A 20,904-nucleotide genomic window follows, 5' to 3' on the forward strand; every position below is an offset into this window, starting at 1 on the left:
CAAAGTGGTCATTGTGTATGCTTGCTGTGTTGAATTTCACTTTTGTCCATTCACCCACGGTGAAATACCAAGAGAGCATTCCACGAAAACACCCACACCTTCCGCTCAAAAAGATTTTTTTCTGTGAACATCACTGCTTCACTCTGCGTTGCAGATACATGTCATTTTGTGGTGACTGAAATGAAGACTATAGCATTGGCTTGTGGTGTGATCTTGCTATACCAGGGCTAGCCCCATTGTTCAAACTAATGCTCTAACTAATGGGGGACATTTCATGGGCATGCAGAAAAAGTGACTTAGGTAGTTTATAATACAACTGGGCATTATTTTCCTTTGAATTAAAATGGTTAATTTAAGTAATGCTTTAGTTAATTTACTTAACTTCCAGTGTGCAGTAGGACAATATACTGAATAAGCCCAGTACTTCAAGTTAATTTCAATACATTCACTCCAAGAATAGAGAACAGACAGAATATAGGAACATCCATCCATCCATTTTCTAGTTCATCTAATTCAGGGTAGCAGGAGAACTGGAGCCTATCCCGGCAAGCAGCAAGCAGAAGGCAGGATAAATCCTGGATGGGACACGGGTCCATTAAAGACAAACACAGATACAGACAACCACAAACTTATACCAACGTCAAATTTCCCAGAGGTCAACTAACCTACCAGTATGTTTTGGGCTGTGGGAATAAACCGGAGCAGCTGGAGGAAACCCCTGTGAACATGAAAAGAGCATACACACTTCACACAGATAGCACCCCAGGTCCAGAATTAAACCCCACAACACTGAGAGGCAGCAATGCTAACCACTGTGTTACCATGCTGCCCAACATAGGAACACATAGAGGTCAATTCCATGCTGAAAAGAAGCATAGGAAAGCAGAAAAATGGTTCAGCAGCAAAGCCTTCTTCAGGGGTATGGTCTAATGTAACATAAACAAATGTGTTATCTAATCTTTTTCCTACATAGACTAAGGCTTTATTTCACATGGATATCTATGCCCTTTGGGTGGTTACCAGCTTGTTTAGAGCACAGGCTGGACCTGTCTATCCAGTAAAACTGGTTTTAGTCTTGCAGAAGTTAGAAATCATACTTGAGTGAACAGGATGGTTTAACAGGTTTTAAAACCAACTTTATTCTTTTTTTTCTCCACACACCACCCATTTATTAATGTCCTTGCCTTCTTTAAATAAAAATAATAGATTCTACTCTTGCACTAGATTCTAAAGGGTAAACATTCAGACTCTGTCATTGTATTTTGTACGGTACGTTAATCTGGGGATGATTTTTGTTCATTTACATTGTATGTATGACAAGGCATGATTTTGCTTTTTTCAATTCTTCTAACTGCACCTGTGATGATAAAGGTTGTGAGCATATTTCAAAGCATATTTCAGCATTGAACTTTCTAACCTATTTCTTTTGTACTTAATGCGAATAAATTCAAATTTAAACTTCTAACTTATTAAAAACAAGAGCATTAAAAAATATCCATTCACAGCATATATATGAATATATAATTACCTATTGGTATCATTATCATCTCAGAATGAAGCTACTTTTGTCAGCATCCCCTTTGATTAGTCTGTATTTAAATATCTTGAGCGTGTATATCAGCACTGGAAACCTCAAACTAAGTTACAAACTGCATGCAAATGCTGAAAAAACCCAGTGCATAATTTATATCATTGGTTCTTCACACTGATCCTGAGGAATCATTGTGTCTGGTGGCTTTTGAGGACAGCACGGTGGAACAGTAGTTATCATTGCTGCCTCATTGCTATGGGTCCCTGGGTTCAATTCTGGACCTGAGTTACTATCCGCATGGCATTTGTATGTTCTCCCTGTGGTGGTGTGGGTTTCCTCCTGCTGCTCCCGTTTCATCCCACAATCCAAAGATACACTGGTAGGTTAATTGACTTCTGGGAAAATTGACACTGGTGTCTGTGAGTGTGCTGGGATGGACTGGTATGCTGTCCAGGTGTACCCTGTTGGATTCTCGGATAGGCTCTGGCTGAATCTGAAGTTTAAAAACACGCCTGAAATAGAAAATTTAACTCTTTTAGCTTTTTAGTAAGAATGCTGATAGAACACAAACAGGAAGACACAGTAGTAGACACAGGGCTGAGAATCATTTATTTATATTATAGATATGATGGCTGAATTGATTTGGTAACTTTGAATCTACAACGCGCGGCACAGTGGTTAGCATTGTTGTCTTGTAGTGCTGGGGCCCTGGCTTCCATTCCTGACCTGGGGTGCTGTCTGTGAAGAGTCTGTATCTTTTCCCAGTGTTTGTGTGGGTTTCCTCTGGGTGCTCCAGTTTTCGCCCACTGGTAGGATAAATGGTTTCTGGGAAAATTGGCTCTGGTGTGAACATGTGTGTCTGTGTTTGCCCAGTGATGGACTGGTGTCCTGTCAAGATATGATAATGATATATAAATGATCGATAGGCAAATACGCAACATTTTTCTCAGGGAACCCAGTGGAAACTCTCTCTGTGTGGAGATTGCCTGTTCTCCCCTTTTCCTTGTGGGATTTCTCCAGATACTCCAGTTTCCTCCCACATTCCAAATGCCTGCAAGGCCAATCTAACTGACGTCTTCAAATTGCCCCTCTGGTGTACCTTGTGACAGGTGTCTCCTCCAGTTTGTGCCTCCCAGGCCTGACTCTGGCTTACAGTGACACTCTAAGGATAAAGCAGTTATGGAAACTGGATGAGGGGATTATGATACTAGGCCCAAAAAATGGCAACAGTAAAATTGGAGCAAAGAGCAGCCAGAACACCATATAGTATTACTCAGCAATCTTTTAAATTTTGGTGTTTAAAGTCGTTCAGAAACAATAGTTACATTATTTAATAAAATAAACAGGCAAAACGTTTAAATGCATTTATAATGGCTCTTGCCTGTGTGATGTATTTGAAAACAATTCATGTTATATTTTTGTAAACACATTCCTTATTTGTCAAGTATTTTTTTACTGTCAAACAGATCTGCTTAATGGACATACTGAATTGAGAGTACAGTAGCTATTTATCAAAATAAAAAATATAGGAGCCAAATAAATCAAAGTTAATGTTTACAACAATAATGACACCAGGAAAGTGCTCAGAAGAACAGTTTGTTAGCTTTTTTTAAAAAACAATTTTAGTGGTTTGTCCTGGTGTGATGGGGACACAAGGGGAAATACTACATTGAGCAACACAGTTGCGTCCACGAAGCAGAAGCGCACCGGCCGTTGGGAACTTCGGTTCTTCGAACTTCGCAGGTTTGAACTTCCGACCGTTTTCGCGGTTCTCGCAGACATGAACGCCTCCCGCAGCCACTGTTCGTTTGGGTGAGTTTTGCTAATACATTGATTTGATTATTATTATTATTATTATTAATAGCCGTTACAGTAAGTATGCACAGTACGTGAACACAGTATGCCGCCAGTGCAGCACCGCTACAAATAAAACAGGACAGCCGCACCAGTGTAGTCATACTGTAGATCCGCCGTTCCCCTTTTCAGTGCGAGCAGAAGTGCGGAGCGTAAAAAACAGTCTTTGACACGACGTTGTTGAACCATTAGGTAGCCTGTGTCGATACTTGGTCGTTAAAAACGCGTCCTTGGCAAATGAGTTGGGGTCGCTTATGAAACCTCACATTTAGTGCTAGGTGAGATATTGTGAATCAACTTAAAAGTAGAGTCGCTTTTTTGTCTTGACGTTACTACAGTTCCTTTGGTAAAATTATAATAATGATGTGTCGGTGAAATACTGTATATCTGTATGTAACGTCTATGTATCCGGTACATAGAAACGCAGTTTAAAGTCTTCAAAGTATGATGTAGAATTTTCTAAACACTTCGCCATAAATGACCTTTTGGTTACATCAACCAGATAGATTTTTAGATTAGTCTTATTTTCAAAATCTACGCCTCAATACGAGGCGTATATATGGATCTGTATATATAATTTATGAAACACCACACAGAACTAAAACTTTGTTCATGAAAATCCTGATATCACCGTTAGGTTAATATGTAAACATTATATCCTGACGCCTACACGGAAGTGGGTTTTCAGATGTACAGTACCTTCCTAAGTACAAACAGTAGAAGATGGAAGGACATTTTTTATACTTTGAAAATTGTGAAAGAAGGTTAAGAAGGTTTCATTAGTGAAAGAAGGTTTTCTTGTTCATTCGTTAAAAAGAGTTCTATTTTAATGACTATAATTGCACAAATCTTGATTGACGTTAAATTGAATTCTGTACCAATATAAGAGTCAATATAAAATCATATATCAATATTAAATCTTTTCTTTTTTCCACTCCATTTATTACGCGTCCAAACAGTAGCTATATAACAATCAGCACTATTTTTAATAAACTGTTGCTCTTGTAGCCATGAAAAAGCATCAACCAGTAGGTTGCTTTTACACTCAGCTACTAATGCATGTAATTCACTCTGAGAAAACACTGCGAAGTTAACTATAGATCCTTGCTCCTAGTCGTAATGTAGTCGAGTGTAAAAGAGTATATTTACTCTTTTGCTTCGTTCATTTTTATTAGAACATCACTAAAACCACTGTTTCCGAACATTCAAATAGGAATAAGTAATTTAATGTCTTCAGTGTACACTGTTGTTTTGACCAGCTAATTTATTATTAGACCTGCAATTTTTTTTTCACTGGGGTTAAGGTAGAATATATTCCTAGAGAAAAATGGCATAATGCACAAAGTCATGCTAAACAACCTTTCTCAAAGCCTTTGCTTTACCCAGTTTTGAATAGCAATCAAATACAGAAGTGTTCATCCTGTATAATAATATAAGTGTGCAGACTGCAATATACTTTATGTATGCAGCATAATAATTTTCAAAGTAATATGCAACACAGCAATACACGAATGGTATTTAATATTTGTAATATAATTACATAATTGCATTTTTTATATATATATATAATAATATAATGGTCACACAAAGGCGGAAGCAATGGCAAGTATTCCCGAAAGTATTGCAAAACCAATTATGAAGAAGAACAGTATAAGGAAATAGTAGACAATGTAAAATATTTGGACAAGCAAGAATTTTCCTTAAAATCCTAATACTAATGATTATGGACTTTGAGGTGGCCAGTCATCCCAGGTACCCCGTTTCTGGTATATTACTCTTTCTGATTGGTCATGGGAGGTGTCATGTAGGATGGTGTTGTGTCAGAGTTAATTTGTTGTAATGTTGAATGGTATAGGCCCATGTGGGGATTGCAAGGAGAATTAAATTAGGGATCAGATAACAGGGCAGGAAAAACACAAGGAGTGAACGAGTTAGGGCTTAGTGAGAGACCAAAGGTGGGTACTACAGATATGGTCTATTCATAAAAATATGGCTCGTTGTCGGCCTGTTCTTTTTGAGTGTGCCTGGCATATGACATAATAAAATATTCGTCAGTTTACAAAGTTCCGTCCTTATTGTCTTAGTGTAAGGTCCCCTTAATCAGTGAACAGTTATATATCAGTGTGAAACTGCTATACAACTGTCTTTCCCAAGACAATGAGGACTAAGGCCATAAAGGCCGAAGATATAAGTGAAGTGGGAATTATCAGCTTACTTTATGGTGATCCCAAATCATTTTCTCACCTTGACATTCTATTGATGAGTGCAGCAACCCAGTGGAGACCACAAGAAGCTGGAGGCCCAAGAGCCAGTAACAACAGTGGTCATACAATAGGATGCTACAGTATGAGGGTTATGTGAAAGTTGCGGATATGGAGAAGGTGTTGCCCACACAGGGGTTAGGCCCTATTGAATCAGTCCTGAACCCTGTAGGTACTGGAAAACAGGAGCTGTCAAATTCAAGCATTCCCACTACTTGACTAGTACAGTAGGTGCATCCCAAGATCCCAACAAGACAGATGATCTGGGTTTCTGTGGGCTTTTTAAAAACTCCCTTGTTTCTGAAATATAACCTCAATATGACCCTTTCCATGGACAAGCCCCAGTGTTTTATTATTAAAATGAAGAACAAACCTGCACCTTCTCAAAAAGTAATATATGCTTTTCTCTCAAAATAGTAGTTTATATGAATTTTTCATAATGGCATTATCATAACAATAACTAATTATAACTTTTTATACCCATTACTTGTTTTTTTAATATTTACAAAGATAAGTATAATTAATTATTTCTCACAATCATTTTTTACTGTTTTTCATAATTGTTACTCATTATTAATGGCTTCATGTGCAATCCATCCTTTAAATTTTAATTTTTACAGGCTAAACAGATTCAGGCAGCATTTTGAGAATTTGATCTAGAATAGCAAAATTTTCACAGGTTGAATGTTCACAGGATCCACTAAGAAGAGGAAACAACTTGTTCTGTTTGTCCTGAAGCGATTAAGTTTAGATATCATGTGCCCTGTCACAATCAGAAATTAGCAAAGATTCTTATTGAAAGAAAAAGATGTTAAAGAGGTCAAAGATACATCTGTAAAACACCCGCTAAAGTACAATTTAAATAATTAAAATCAAAGATCCTACCATTAGTTAAAAATCATTTCTTACAGTATGTTCTGCCTTTAACCCACAGCTGTCATAAAAATGAAATTCAACAACCCAGTGCAGCAAGACAAAGCCATATAAGAAGCAGCCCATACTAAAAAGTGTTTATTATTACAGGTTTATTTTACAAAGTATTTTACAACAGTATTAATTGATTTATTTTATTTTACAAAATATTTATAGCAGTACTCATTGATATATTGTATTTTACTTTTAATTGGATAGCCCTACCATGAGTTGAGTTTTCGGATGTGGTTGCTATTGGTGTCTGTGACATTAGTCACGGTCCGGAGGAAAAATAAAACTAAACATTTTGATTACAGTACATGCATTGCTGTGGAAACGCGTGCCGTGAGTGTAGTGGCAAACGTCAACTTTTGAGTTGCTCTTACTATAATGCTGTGACAGACTAAGAAAATAACCTTTTTATTATACAAATCCAGACTTTGAAAAATAAAAAAATATTAATCATATGATTCAGCCTCGGAAAATAAACGCAAAGCTTTCTCACAATATTAAATGAAAGTGACCAAGCGAAAAAAAAGCTCTAAACTGACTGCGCCCTCTAACCGGTGTTGTCATTTAGTGCAAGTCTGTGTTTTCACTTCACCATGGGGTTGTTCCGAGTCCACCTACTTTGTGTCACAGCACAGTATACTGCGTTTTCTTTCACAAATCGCTTGTGAGGGGCTTTTGCTTCAAGTTACAGAGGGTACGTTTAGAAATTAACCAACTCTAAATTAAAGCTTCACAATTAAATACAAAATGTATAAAATAAGACTACTAAAAGCGATGTATAGCATATGAAAGGGTCAAGTAACCTTTGGCTAACTTTATTCCTCATCTAAAAATGTATTACAACAATTTGCACGAGAACAGTGTTACACAATTTAAGATTACTACATTTAAGAATTCGTCTTTTCCAAATACTGCAACATTTCTACGTGGCATTAAATAAAAATGGATACATGCGATGAACGACAAAACGTTTGTTTTTTTAATGGAATAATAAAAATAAGTACCCAAATAATGACATAGCGAGGACAAGATAGTAAAATCTCTCTACGGTTTATGGGTAGTTAGAATAAAACACGTTAAATCTCGCTTTCACAGTACGACTTTTTTTTCTCTTAAACGCCTGTTTGCAGCACATTGTACAATTCTGAGTTATGACACAAACGAGAGCACCTAGGAGCGCTTCACAGTAACTTCTCAAAAATGAGCCTAAGTGCTGAAAACCAGCACCGCTAAGGGCAACACATGGTGCAGCGCACAACAACCACAGAGGAACACGAGAGAACAGACAACCCAGGGTCCTACGAAACCGCTGCAGCTGCTCATGCCAAGTCCATTCTTTTAATTGTTTACATTGTCCTCGGTAACAATACCCCCTCCCGCTTGAAACAAATGTACACATAGTTTAATAATTGCGTTTAGCGGGGATTGGACTGAAAAAGGCGCCTTCCCCTGCAAGCTTGGAAAGGTTTGTCAAACGCGCCTGCGCAAATTCACGGCGCCAAATTTAGCGGGGAGGGAGGGCCTAAGTGCTTTTGTTTGATGGAATCTGTTTACAGTCTCTCTACTCTTTAATCTCAACCTGCTTCCTCCTCCTGACTATACTACACACACTTTGGCAGAACACTTGCAGCAACAGCCACTTCTTCCGTACCTTGATCATGGCTAGGCGGCCAAGACATAGGTATAGTAAATCGTTTCTCTCTTCTGAGTGCAAAATGCTATCTTGTATATATTTCTAAATAGCATTTGGAAAAATATGGTTTATGATTATGGGAATTTGATTTTTTCTTACATGTATTGGATTTTAATTCTCATGAAATTATGTTTGAAACTATGATCTTGAGCGCCGATCTAAATGTAGGAATAAGGTACTCGTGAGAAGGGGACTTGGAAGTTTTATTCGGCTTATGTTAGTTACTGAGCATTTTAACAGTTAAATTGGACAGTTTTTGCGCTGGCGCTGAGATGGACAGGTGAGCATATGGCAGATGTTGTTTGACTTTGAAACACCGAACTTTGTTTTGTAGCTGCAGGTTGTTCATTTAAATTTCATTCATTCTCTGTGGAGACAGGTTGTGCGTGTAAGGTGACAGGTGGGCATTCTGGATAGTACAAGGCTTTTAGCAATTACTTCTTATTAATAATTTAAGGACGTGCTTTAATAATTATTTTAAAAGATACAAAGAAGTGTTCGATTGAAGAAGTTGCGTTTTATTTTTTCTCTCACGTGTCCTTGGACGATTTTTTTCCTGTTTATTACTGTATGTGGTGGTCTTTTTATTGTTGGCTACGTATTATATTCGGTCTTTTGTATTTGTTTTATAAAATCCGAAGCTCATTGTTTAAAGGACTTCCTAAAAATGTTTAGGCTACGTATTGAATTCCACGTTCAGCGTCTCTCCTTTACTTTATTTCACAAGTTATTTATGTAATCAATAAGAAAAAAATCTTAATTCTGCATTATTGTCACAGTTAAGTATGTTTAACTGATATGCAGCGGGTAAGAGTAATACATGAACTGCTGTGAACATCACCTCGGTTATATCCTACACAGTCAACGCATTACTGCCTAACACTTCCATCAGCGCGATGTGTCAAATGTGTCAGCCACTAAGCAGCTCTTTTGAGACTGCCAATGTCAGTGTTGCGTTCTTGCTCCCAGTCTCCCCTTGCATTGAAGCTTTTATAGAAGTAGCCTTCTCATAAAAAATGAAGAAGTAATTGTGCGCTCGCTTGTGGTTTTGTAGAGTTTAACTGTGCGATATCTGTTTATCAAATTAGGAGAAAGCGTTCAATCATTCCTTGCCCTTCCTATGCCCGTCATCCTCGCGTAGACTCCCGTTAAAACCCCTAATGTCTAATTAATTACAGTTAAATAATGCATTTTTGTGTTAAAAGCGCTTTGTTAGCTGGTACCGAAAACCTTTTTAATGTTAATTTGTCAAAATGTGTAATTCAGATTGCGAGCTCGTAGTCGTCATTGTGTTCTTAGTTTTTTTTCTAGTACATTTTGTCTCGTCTTTACAGAACAGTTTGAGTCATGGCATCGTATTTGATTTGGAACTTTTTTTGTTTTTATAAGATAATGTACCGTTTCTGGATTTCATGGAATATTTAACAGTTTATATGTTTACTTTAAGCTGCCTTGATACTTTCACTAAAGAAAAGATTATATATGATTTATGTAAATAAGTGGCACAAGATCATCTTTTTAGTTTTTCTTTGTTATACAGCCCATGATTGTAAAGGGTTAACTGGCTTTATAGCGCTTGAGTACACAAAGGACATTATCTCCAGCTAGAATTTAGTATCCTGCACATTTCACTTTGTTTTGAAGACTGATTGGTTGAATGCATGCCAAATGTGTGATTATCCTGTTTTCTAACAATACATGTGCAGGTCTCAACATGCAGAAGTCATGAAAAAATAATTAGCATTGCCAATCCCCTCAGATGTATCTGTGGAAACCAAAAACATTAGAACCAGTTTTTCAAAATATGTACCTTATGTCTAACTTTGCCCAACACCTGAACCTGCAAGATTTACAGGTTTTGTCACTACAGGGGCTTTTATTATACCTTTATGGAACCTTAGTAAAAGAAATGGCCTTTTATTTATTTGCAGTTTCCCACAGTGTTGCTCATTCTGTTTTACAGTGTTTACAGTAGTGATGATGAAGAAGAAGAAATTGAAATGTATGATCACGACTATGATGGACCATTGCCAAAATCCGGGAAACGACATTTAGGCAAGACTAGATGGACACGTGAAGAGGTACGAAAATGTTAGAAGCAAAACAAAAATTGTGCTGCCCTTTTATCATCCTTCAGAAGGGTAAGGGTTGCAGTGAATATTAATGTTGACAGATCACATTGATTATCTCCTAAGGTACAGGGAGGTAAAATTGGCCCAAGTCTGAATATGTCTAAAGAGTAAGAAATATAGTTAACTAGTAAGGTAGTTTTGATTGTTAACAGTCAAATACAGTGTGTACAAATAAGTATGTGAGACTTATCTTTATTTTGTGTCTGTGGTCTGACTGCATCTTATGTGCTTAACAGCATACTTTAAAAATCTAACTGGAAACAGCTTTTGTGAGACAGTCCATTGTAGAACTTAACAGTAGCTTTTTATTTGATCATTACATTTGGTTTTGTTTTGTTTTTTCCAGGACGAAAAATTAAAGAAGCTTGTTGAAAACCATGGCACTGAAGACTGGAAAGTTATTGCCAGTTTCCTTCCTGTAAGAAATAAGTCTTTCTTAACTATGATATATTCTATCTCTGACATCTCTCTGACAGCTTTATCATTCCCTCCACGTTGATAAGGGAAGGGATAGAAGAAGCAGGCCTTTCTGTCAGAACATACTTTTTTTTTCTCTAGAGGAGAAGTTGTATAAGTAATTGAAGGATTTGGAAATGATTTGGCACCACGTGCTCAGCCACAAAAGTGGTGGTTTGAACACAAACAAACCACTGAAGGCCTGTTGTTTACAAAGATGGTTTATCATATTACCCAGTGTGTTCCTTCCATTATAGTGCAGCAAATTGGATTGCTTAGGTATTTGAATAACCAATATAAACATCAACAATTTTCTTGGAACTGTTTTTAATTTAAAAAAAAAAGCTGATTATTGTTTTTTTATTGACCTATGTAAAACTGTTTACAGTTTTTGATTCATCCATTTATTTGAAAGACTTGATGTACAGTTTGTTGTCCATGAGGCAGGGAATGTACATTGAGAACTAAGACCCTGATCTTCAGAACCACAGTGCACCTGTGTTCTGGCATGGATAGCAGACATGAAGATTTCATTTCTCCAAAATAAAACTTTGAAGTAGTTTATAGACTAAGAATTAGAAACTAAAAATGTTTCATTTCTAAAATACAAAGTGGGTTTTTGGCACCTGTTATTTTCATTAGCACCAGCAGAGCAGCAGTGCTTTCTAACGAACGAAAAGAAAATACCATCCAGTCTTATTTACTGAAAAAAACTCAGAATTGACATTCTTTGCTAATTGACTTAGTGTTCAGATGACCCTACAGCGGTTGGATCGCATGCTCATGAAAGATGCACTTTGTCTTCTGTCAAAATCTTACTAATAAGTGTAATTTATTTTGTCAAAACATACTGTAAATGTAAACTAATACTCTTTAATATTTCCATTTAATAGAATCGGACAGATGTGCAGTGCCAACACAGGTGGCAGAAAGTATTAAATCCAGAACTTATTAAGGGTCCTTGGACTAAAGAGGAGGATCAGAGGGTAATGACATTCACTTTCATTTAATTGTTTTAAAAAATTCCAGTATGCGACAAAGTAGATATCCAACATTGACAAAGCCATTCACCAGTTTTGCTTCTGTTGCTTGCAGGTGATTGAACTTGTGCAAAAGTACGGCCCCAAACGCTGGTCAGTCATTGCGAAGCACTTAAAGGGCAGAATAGGGAAACAGTGCAGAGAACGGTGGCATAACCACTTGAATCCAGAGGTGAAAAAGACATCCTGGACAGAGGAAGAAGACCGAATTATTTATCAAGCACACAAAAAACTGGGAAACAGATGGGCTGAGATTGCTAAACTGCTGCCTGGGAGGTAATCTGGCAACTGTGAAAATAAAGACATACTGACTTACTTTATGAACTTTAACAAAGAGAAATGTCTGATAATCTTGTGCTGGGGATGGTCTTAGAATCAGTTTAATACTGCTCTCATCTCTACTTTTCATTTGAGATTCAAATTAAAGTTATGTGAGATTCATCAGATGTACTGTGGTTTGCAAAGACTTTTAGATAGGTATAGTATATACAGGTATATATATTCTTCAACTGGTTAGTGGATATCAGTTTGTAGAGATATGCCTTGAATTATGCAACAGCATGTCAAAAGTTGAAGTTTCCAACGAAACCAGAAATGTATAACCTTACCTTAAAACATAATAAAGCTCAAAACGCTAATGCCTTAAGATTTGACGCTTGTGAGGTTAAGCAAAAGGGCCTGTTTTTTTAAACCTCAAGTCTTCCAACCACAGTACTTTCAGAGCTGTTGGTTATGAAGTGCTGGGTGTGGGTTCTAGGCCTTGTGTGTGATAGGTTCTTTCTGTGTATGTTTTGAATTTATGTTTATGTTTGCACTTCAGTTTTACTGTGGATCACATGACTTGTAATGTGCTTTAACACCAACACCAGATGCTACATAAAAATGTATTGTACTTAAAAATGTACCATAGGGTAAATAATCAGGATGCGACTGTATCTACTGTTAATGTTTTTGGTATGAGGTGCAAAACACTTGTTTTTAATAAACGTTTTTTTTTAATATCTTCTTGCACAGGACTGATAATGCTATCAAGAACCACTGGAATTCCACTATGCGCCGAAAGGTTGAGCAGGAAGGTTATCTACAGCACACCCCGAAAACAGGCCCGCCAGCGCTAGCCACAAACTATACAAAGACCAACCACATAATGGGTTTCGCCCATTCATCCCCACCCTCTCAGATACCAGCCACACAGTCCCCAATAAATGGAGACTATCAATACTACCACATCCCAGAAACACCGCGGGTAAGCTTTGACTTTAACACAGACCAGTATATACAGTGCATTTTAGTCCAGTTCTGTATTGGAAGCTATTGCATGTTAAAATGTTCAGTTTCAAAACAGATGTATTAAAGGCCACATAATAATGCTGTGCCTGGTAATGTGGATAGATTTTGACATTTTACTTTACAAAAGCATAAAAGAAACATGTTAAAGTCTTGCATCAATGAAATATCTGGTGCTTTTTTGTTCTTTCTTAGATTTGTAAAAAACTTCAAATTTACTGCTCAGTCTAATTCTCATTAGGCATCTTCATCTGGTATAATCTGACTGCCTGCTATCTATACAATAATTCAAGCTGTGTTCACATGTTTCTAAATAAGAACAACTTGTTTTCTAATTGTCATTTGAAATTTCTAAAGTATTTTTAGTGAATTAGTAAGTCTGTTCTACTGTGCTTCGAGCAAACATGTTCCTTTTATGATTTTAGATTCCTGGTCAGGTGCCCTTTCCTGTGGCTCTGCATGTCAATATACTTAATGTCCCTCAGCCTGCTACTGCTGCTATTCAGGTATGTCACAGTCAAATATCTCTTCCAGTTTGGAGAATTGATTAAAAGACCCGTTGGGGATGTAGTAAGCCACATAAAAGCTACCGTGTGTTAAAAGTTAAATTAAAAAATTTCATATCAATCTTTTTTCATTGGGGATTTAGGTTGTATTTCTACCTTTGAGGGAAGGAAGAAGGGAGATTCCACAATGTCAGATAGAATTGATGTAGTGCAAAAACAATTAGGCATTGAAACTAATATTATGTATAGTACCCAGACAGCTTTACATTATCAGTTATAAGAAGTAACCCTTTTTCCCTTACCTTTGGATTTGGCTTGACCTCATCAAAAGGGGTTGAGTACAAGCACAAGTCTGAAGCTTTATCTGTTCTTTTCCCTTGACTCTTAATTTCAGAGACACTATAATGATGAAGATCCTGAGAAAGAGAAAAGAATAAAGGAATTAGAGTTGCTACTAATGTCGACTGAGAATGAACTGAGAGGGCAGCAAGCATTACCAGTAAGATTATTACTGCGTGGTTTGGATGAAGGGACAGCAGCTTCACCCCAGTGCTTCACTTTTTCGCCTTTCAATCTAAAAAAACTATGGGGAGGCTTACCATTCTAATCTGCTTGAATTATTCTACAGTTTGTAACTGAGAAAGAATTGGATACTGTTAAGTACTGTACACTCTGCCAGTATAACTTTAGCAGAATGTACTTGAAGGATTAATTTACTGTATTTTTCAGGATGAATCATAGTTCGAAGTATCATTTGGTTATTTCGAGTCTGTAGAAGTACAAAAGTGCTTAAAGCCTCTCCACAGTTTTGTGTGCATATGTGTAGACTGCTTTATTTTGATTTTTTTTCTAATTTGAAATGCTCCTCAACAGTTGAGTTGATTATATTAACCTTAATCACCTGCAGACTGTTTTAACTAAATTTAACTCATCTGTATGTGCATGCAAAAGTGTTGTCCCAAAATATTTCAAATTGATTTTTGTCAAGGTTTAAATTGATTGTATGATATTCTGTCTGCCCTTTTAAAGCTATGAATTGCATGTTGTTTTCCGCATGCTTTTTGTTGTTTACTAATTGGCGTTTCCTCATGTATTTTCATTTAAATTCCATATGGCTGATTTTAGCAAAACCTGAAATCTGTCAATTAGATCTTCTGTTTTCTTAATTTAAACATCATTTACCCACTTCTTTACTTTGCTGCCTTGGTGTGAACTGCAGCGATAGGAAAGAGAGTCAGACAGAGTCAAGTTTAATGACAAAGATGAGCAACTCGAACTCTTAAAAAGGGGGACAGTTTTCCTACCACACTTCTTCTGAAAGGTGGCATTGAATGCTGAATAACATTGTGGCCTTTCCTCCCTGCAAGCTTTTTCAATACAATATTCATTCAGTTCATGCAGTGTGAAAATCCTTTAACATGACTTGCAAGTGAAATCTGATTCAAAATGTTTGTGATGTATACTAGCTTAATTTGATTTAAAAAGTGCTTTTAATCTTGACATTATTTGAAACCTGTGGGTAAAGTATCCAGTGGTTCCTATATTGTTTTTTGGCATTTAATGCAAGGAAACATCTGGGGGGCTATTTCACATGCAAACTGCTGAAGTGATGCAATCATTTTATCTTGCCTTAAACAGTATCTAACACCTTGTGCAACCTCTCTGTTAAGTTCCTTTTCTTTGCCTTCACAACACAGAGTCAGATGCCAAACTACTCAGGATGGAATGGGGCCACAATGGCTGATAGTTCAGGAACTCATGGGGATAGTGTTGCCATTTCCTGTTTAGGAGAGCAGCACCAGCAGGCAGCACCCCCACCGCCCCTGGACCATGGCTGCCTTCCTGAAGAGAGTGCCTCCTCTGCCCGTAGCATGGCAGCCACCCAAAATAATGTCCTGTCTCCTCTCCCCGAATACATAGATTCAGTAATTGACTCGGTAAGTTGACTTTCCGATTGGTTTTCTGACTAGTGACCAGTCAAAGTTATGCTTATGATTGTTTGTACTGTATATGTTTAACGTTATTTTGTAAAGTCAATAATTATTGACTTATTTTATACAGTAATTGCAGTTACAGGCACCCTGCTGAGTGGAAGCCCTTTCCCTGGGTATTAATTATGCCCTTTACAAATGGCTTTAATTTTTGCTGTCTGTCAGTGTTGATTTTGTGGAAGTTTGTAGATAGTGTCAAATCTGGCAGTTTTCAAATGCAAATAAAGGATCCATCAGCAGAGCTCCGTCACTGTGTAAGGAATGAGGCCGCCCCCAATTGTGTCTTAAGATCCGTGCCTCCCCAATCTTTTCAGGATCCCTCCACTTGGGCTGAACTCAGCAGTTTTGAACTCCTTGATGTTGCCGATGCTTCGCCTTGCAAATCTCCATCCGTCAAATGCACAGAGCTACAGCAAAAAGAAAGCAGTGTATGCAAGAGTAACGAACACACTAACGCAAACTTAAGCAAAGCCTCACTGTGTCAGGGCTCTCCTGCTTCGCTTGGGTCATTGTCAGCCTCAAAGTACTGCGTGTCGCCATCAGTCAGTCTTCGCAAATGGAAAGGGGATGTCAGTCACTCGGCCAGTGGTGACAGTAGCATCTTCACACTAGTAGACTTCAGCTGCTCCACTCCCAAGTGTTCCCCAGTCAAAAGCCTGCCTTTCTCACCTTCGCAGGTAGTTGAACAGCGATTGTAACAGTTGAGAGTGGGTTAACAATTTAGAAACTAATCTTAGGAGACAAATGACTAATCAATATGGCACTTGTTGATTATTGTTAACCAGGTATTTTCACCTACCCCTTGCTATCACTTTCAGATCATCCTCAGCTGAAATCTAACTTGCTTTTTTCTTTTTTGTAGTGTTCCAAACTGTAGTTTTTTATTTTTATTTTTAGCTGTACAGTACTAAATTTAGCAATCTGTTAAAAGCACATCATAAGTTGAGCTTGAAGAAAAACTAGCAAAGTTTATTTTTTGACAGAACATCTTAGATTTTCTCAAGTAAGTATCAGCTTATTCTGATTCAAGTAAAGGTCTGTTATAAAGATCTTTCAAGTTAAAGTAAAAGCATCACATTGTGATTGCAAAACCTCAAGAGGAGGGGTACTTCTGTAAATTCTAGCAGTTTCGTATACCATAAGATTATGTGGAATAATATTAAAACAACTCATTATTTGTTTTCTTCAAACTCTACTTATGAGGCTTAAAAAATGTCATTTCATGATTCCATTTCAATCATTCACCAAAGTTTGTGCACATTTGTAAATTTGTGTGCTCTTTTCAAACCATTTCAATAGTGACTATGATTACTAATGCTATTTTTTTATTTTTGCAGTTTTTCAACACATCATCAAGTCAAGAGAATTTAGACCTTGACAATCCAACATTAACCTCCACTCCTGTGTGCACTCCAAAATCTATGATTGTAAATGCACTACACCGTGATCATACTCTTAAACCTCAAAAAGAAAATGATGTGTAAGTTTCTTCATTTTAAAGTATAATGAATGCAAGGAAAGGTGTGGGAAAAAGAGTTATCTGTTACTAAAGGGGTCTCAAAGGAAGTATGCTATAAACTGCTTATGTTTTCTTCTTTATTGTCTCCTGTTTGTCCCCAGGGAGTACATTGAAAGTGTACTTCTTCAGTTCTGTTACAGAAGTTTAAGCAACACAGCTATTTTAGTTTTTTGTCTGATAGCTCCTATCAGATACAGTATGTAACTTGTGCATATCTTAACCCTGCTGTAATACAAAGGTGAATGACAAATATCTTGGGTATTGTCCTGATAGTTTGCATACATTCTGAATTAAATTGTCACAGTTATTTTTGCTTGGAAGAAAATAAACAATCTAATTGTAGAATACAGAAGAAATAACAACAGTGAAAATAATCTAGTTTAGTCAAGGAGCTGTAATGGTGAAATGTGTTTTTAATTTACCTCTTTTTAAAAAAATCAGTTTCAGAACTCCTAACATCAGACGCTCAATAATGGAGACATCTCCACGAACTCCTACCCCTTTCAAAACAGCACTTGCGCTCCAAGAAATCAAATATGGCCCTTTAAAGATGTTGGTAAGATTAATGTTAAAGACATTTGCTATAAATTGATAGAAAAGGCTGGGTCATTATTTTATTGCTCCACTAATTCTAAGCATTACAGTGTATTGGGTTTGACATTTTTGTTTGTAAAAGTCTTTACATTTACCCACATGGCAACATTTACCCAGAGAGCAGTGCATTACTGTACAAAAAAAGAGTCGTGGGCTAAAAAAGTGAAAGCACCCAGTACAGATTTCATCTTAAAACTGATTTCCAGAAAATGTCTATGTTTTATAATACGTTTTTAAAAATTAGCTTTATATTACTTTGTGTACTCCAATTCATCCAATTTTAGTTAATTCTGTGGACTTTGTACATTAATGTTCCATTTACTTGGCTTTGGTGGTGTAATTTCTTGTTTCAAGTTTAACCCTTTATAGTGTTTTCAGATATGTTTCTGAAAATTCTGGTTTTGTTCCAGCCCCAAAGTCCCCATCTTGAACAAGACCTGGCAGAAGTTATCAAACAGGAACCTGATGAGTCTGAAGTAACAACAGGGATTCATCAAGACGAACAGCCAGTATTAAAAAAGATTAAACAAGAGGTACTTTCCTTTCATTTGAGAGCAGTGTGCCAGTTTTGCTGTATTTACCTGCGTATCCCTGCAGATGTGCTGACTGCTTTGGTTTTACATGTATTTCAGGTGGAATCCCCCTGTGACAGGAGGAGAAGCTTCCTTCAGTGGGAGGGGAACGGCCTTCCTGCGCAGCTTTTCCCTCAGAACAGCTCTGTGGAAGTTACTCCGGTATGGAGAAATGAAGCCCCCATATCAGAACTTTGGAGGATAATCAAATCATGTTTTCATGAGTTGGTTAGGAAGTATCCCAAATGTCCGAGGCCATGGTTTAGACAAAAACCTGCTTAGGAAGCTCTTTGCTTTGTTGTTTTTACCAGCACAGACAACCCTTTTAAATGCATGAATTCCTGAACAAAGAGAAAAATGTTTTGCTAACACAGTGTTACAGTCTTTTGTTGTTATTAGGGCGATGTGTAGATTTATGTATTCTTCAGTTTTTGCATTTCTTGCCTGGGCTATGAGAGACCATAATATTGAGTTTTTAGGATAACAGTTGGATATGAAAAAACAAAACATGACTGTTGTGGAGAGCTGTGTCGAAAATAAGCATCACAGAAGGTTTAAATTAAGCTTGTTTCCCCCCCACAGAATCTTCTGACAAGTTCAGTGTTAATGATGCCAGTGTCTGACAAAATTGAAGACAACCTGGTAAAAGGGTTTCATGTCCCTCGAAGAACTCTTGGAAGCCCACTACAGGTAAATCAAAATGAATTCCACACATCTAAGAGCATATTTGACGGCATTAAAGCATCATTCAGAAGTTGAATTGTATAATAGAAAGTGTATGACTGCTACTACATTTTTAATTATTTTTTAAACGTATTTAGTAACCTTTATTGTTGTGAATAAGAGGAGTAAAATATACAGTTCTAAGAGCCCGTATTGTGATATACTGTATACAGGCATGAGACATCTAATGTTTAGTGTGGGTGTGTGTATTTCTTTGGGGGAAAAAACATTTAGTTCTAAAAATTGATATTTATTTACTAAATTATTTATTTATTTCTAAATTACCTTTTGTATTTTGTGAACAAAGTGTTGCAAAATGAGATTTAGAGTGTAATGAACAGTATGAACTGATTTATATTTCTGCTTTGTTTGTAGCAACTCAATGCATGGGAAGCAGTTGCTTGTGGGAAGACTGATGATCAAATGCTTGTCACAGAGCAGGCCCACAAATACATTAACAACTTTTCTACCAGGACTTTAGTCATGTAAGGGGTTCAAACTAAGCATTACCAAACAAAACTAATGGAAAGTCAAAATTAAAAAAAAAAAACACTCAACACTCCAGGTTGATTAAGAATCAACATTCCCTCTACTTGAAGATGCTCATGATGTCACAGGGAATCTATTTGTTGTGGTACAACAGTTGGGAGAGGCACATTGCAGTTTGTCACTGTGCATACACTTGTTGGATTTCAACCAACCAAAGATTTTTTTTATGACAAACTTACCTAAATTTCTAGGTAAAACTATTTTGTATCTGTTAAATGTTTATTTTATGGATATTAATATAAAGAACAACTGCGTAATTTATTATTTGTTCAAAGATTGTTTTCTTAACATTGGCAAAACAAGCAGTGTTTCACACCAGTATTCTGTCTTTTCACCTTGCATTAGATGAGATGTGAGCAGGAAAGATGCACAGTGTAACAGTATGTAAAGCCACACGTGGGTTAAATTAAATGCACTGATAGGAGTATTTTGTCAAAGCATTATTACAGACCACTTCACACCAATCTAGACTGGAAATATTTAAAAATATTCCATATTTTAATTTTGGTTTAAAACCGCTATTTTGTGTGTTTGTGTGAGTGTGCTTGCTTTTGTTTTTGTTTTCTACTAGCTTGCCTGAAAATATACTGTATGGAAATTTGTTATATCTGAACAAATGTATTATATTTTTGTTTTATAATTTAATTTTTTAAAATAAATGCCAAATGGAAGAGGATATTTTGCTGCTAAAAATGTTAGCATACCTTTTAGACAGTTAGTGTCAAATGGACAGTAGAGCTTTACTAAATCAAAATGTACTGCACTAGCATTTGGAGAATTTGTTCTTTAAATGTTGTTTGTAAACACTGTTTTTTGGGAGAAAAGGCCTGGAACCTACACTTTTGGGGAAACACTTTTTATTGTTTTTTATTTCTCTTTTATACACATTAATATTTTTTAAACATGCTTTTTTTATTGAGAACTGCTGTAGCAACCAGTGACAAACACTTAGCTTATAACCTGTATTATTTGCTGCCTTTTATATTAGCGCTCAGTGGAAATCATTCAAACTTTTTATATGGAAATTCTGAACTGCCTTGTAAATAAAGTGTTTTTTACATATTCTGTTGTTCTTAATTTCAGAAGCATTTATAAAAGCATTTTAGATGCAAAATTAAAACAGAGGTGGTAAAAGAATTTTAAGTAAAATGATTTACTTTAATATGGTAATTAAAATTTGAATTTCATACTTTGCAAATGTCACTTGTTTACATTTCATTTCTTCATTTATAACAACTTAGATAAGGATTGTTCAAACCCAATGATTACAAA

General features: G+C 36.5%; 1 protein-coding gene across 6 annotated transcripts; it reads left to right on the forward strand.

Annotated features, from left to right (window-relative positions):
• Positions 1 to 3,266: 3,266 nt before the first annotated feature.
• myb (v-myb avian myeloblastosis viral oncogene homolog) lies at positions 3,267 to 20,694 on the forward strand. 6 transcript variants are annotated; one of them, XM_015346723.2, is made up of 16 exons: positions 3,267 to 3,343; positions 10,227 to 10,344; positions 10,742 to 10,813; positions 11,745 to 11,837; positions 11,947 to 12,167; positions 12,906 to 13,137; positions 13,604 to 13,684; positions 14,079 to 14,183; positions 15,382 to 15,621; positions 15,990 to 16,352; positions 17,013 to 17,155; positions 17,636 to 17,750; positions 18,199 to 18,321; positions 18,421 to 18,522; positions 18,943 to 19,050; positions 19,459 to 20,694. In XM_015346723.2, the coding sequence occupies exons 1-16, from the start codon at positions 3,312 to 3,314 to the stop codon at positions 19,570 to 19,572; spliced, it is 2,262 nt and encodes a 753-aa protein (XP_015202209.2). In that variant the 5' UTR covers positions 3,267 to 3,311; the 3' UTR covers positions 19,573 to 20,694. The 6 variants fall into 6 exon arrangements, with proteins under 6 accessions (XP_015202209.2, XP_069034809.1, XP_015202235.2 ...); XM_069178708.1 differs by having other exon boundaries at positions 15,990 to 16,103; XM_015346731.2 differs by lacking the exon at positions 3,267 to 3,343 and adding an exon at positions 8,107 to 8,251.
• The last annotated feature ends 210 nt before the right edge of the window (positions 20,695 to 20,904 follow it).

This window comes from Lepisosteus oculatus, chromosome 2 (assembly GCF_040954835.1).
Source record: "Lepisosteus oculatus isolate fLepOcu1 chromosome 2, fLepOcu1.hap2, whole genome shotgun sequence".
Taxonomy (NCBI): Eukaryota; Metazoa; Chordata; class Actinopteri; order Semionotiformes; family Lepisosteidae; genus Lepisosteus; species Lepisosteus oculatus.

What these genes read in the sequence shown, in the direction of transcription:
- myb (XM_015346723.2), top strand. Translation starts at nt 3,312, where the DNA reads ATGAACGCCTCCCGCAGCCACTGTTCGTTTGG. An exon ending in CGCAGCCACTGTTCGTTTGG is followed by an intron (nt 3,344 to 10,226) that starts GTGAGTTTTGCT and finishes TCTGTTTTACAG; the next exon opens with TGTTTACAGTAGTGATGATG. An exon ending in TAAAAAAGATTAAACAAGAG is followed by an intron (nt 18,322 to 18,420) that starts GTACTTTCCTTT and finishes CATGTATTTCAG; the next exon opens with GTGGAATCCCCCTGTGACAG.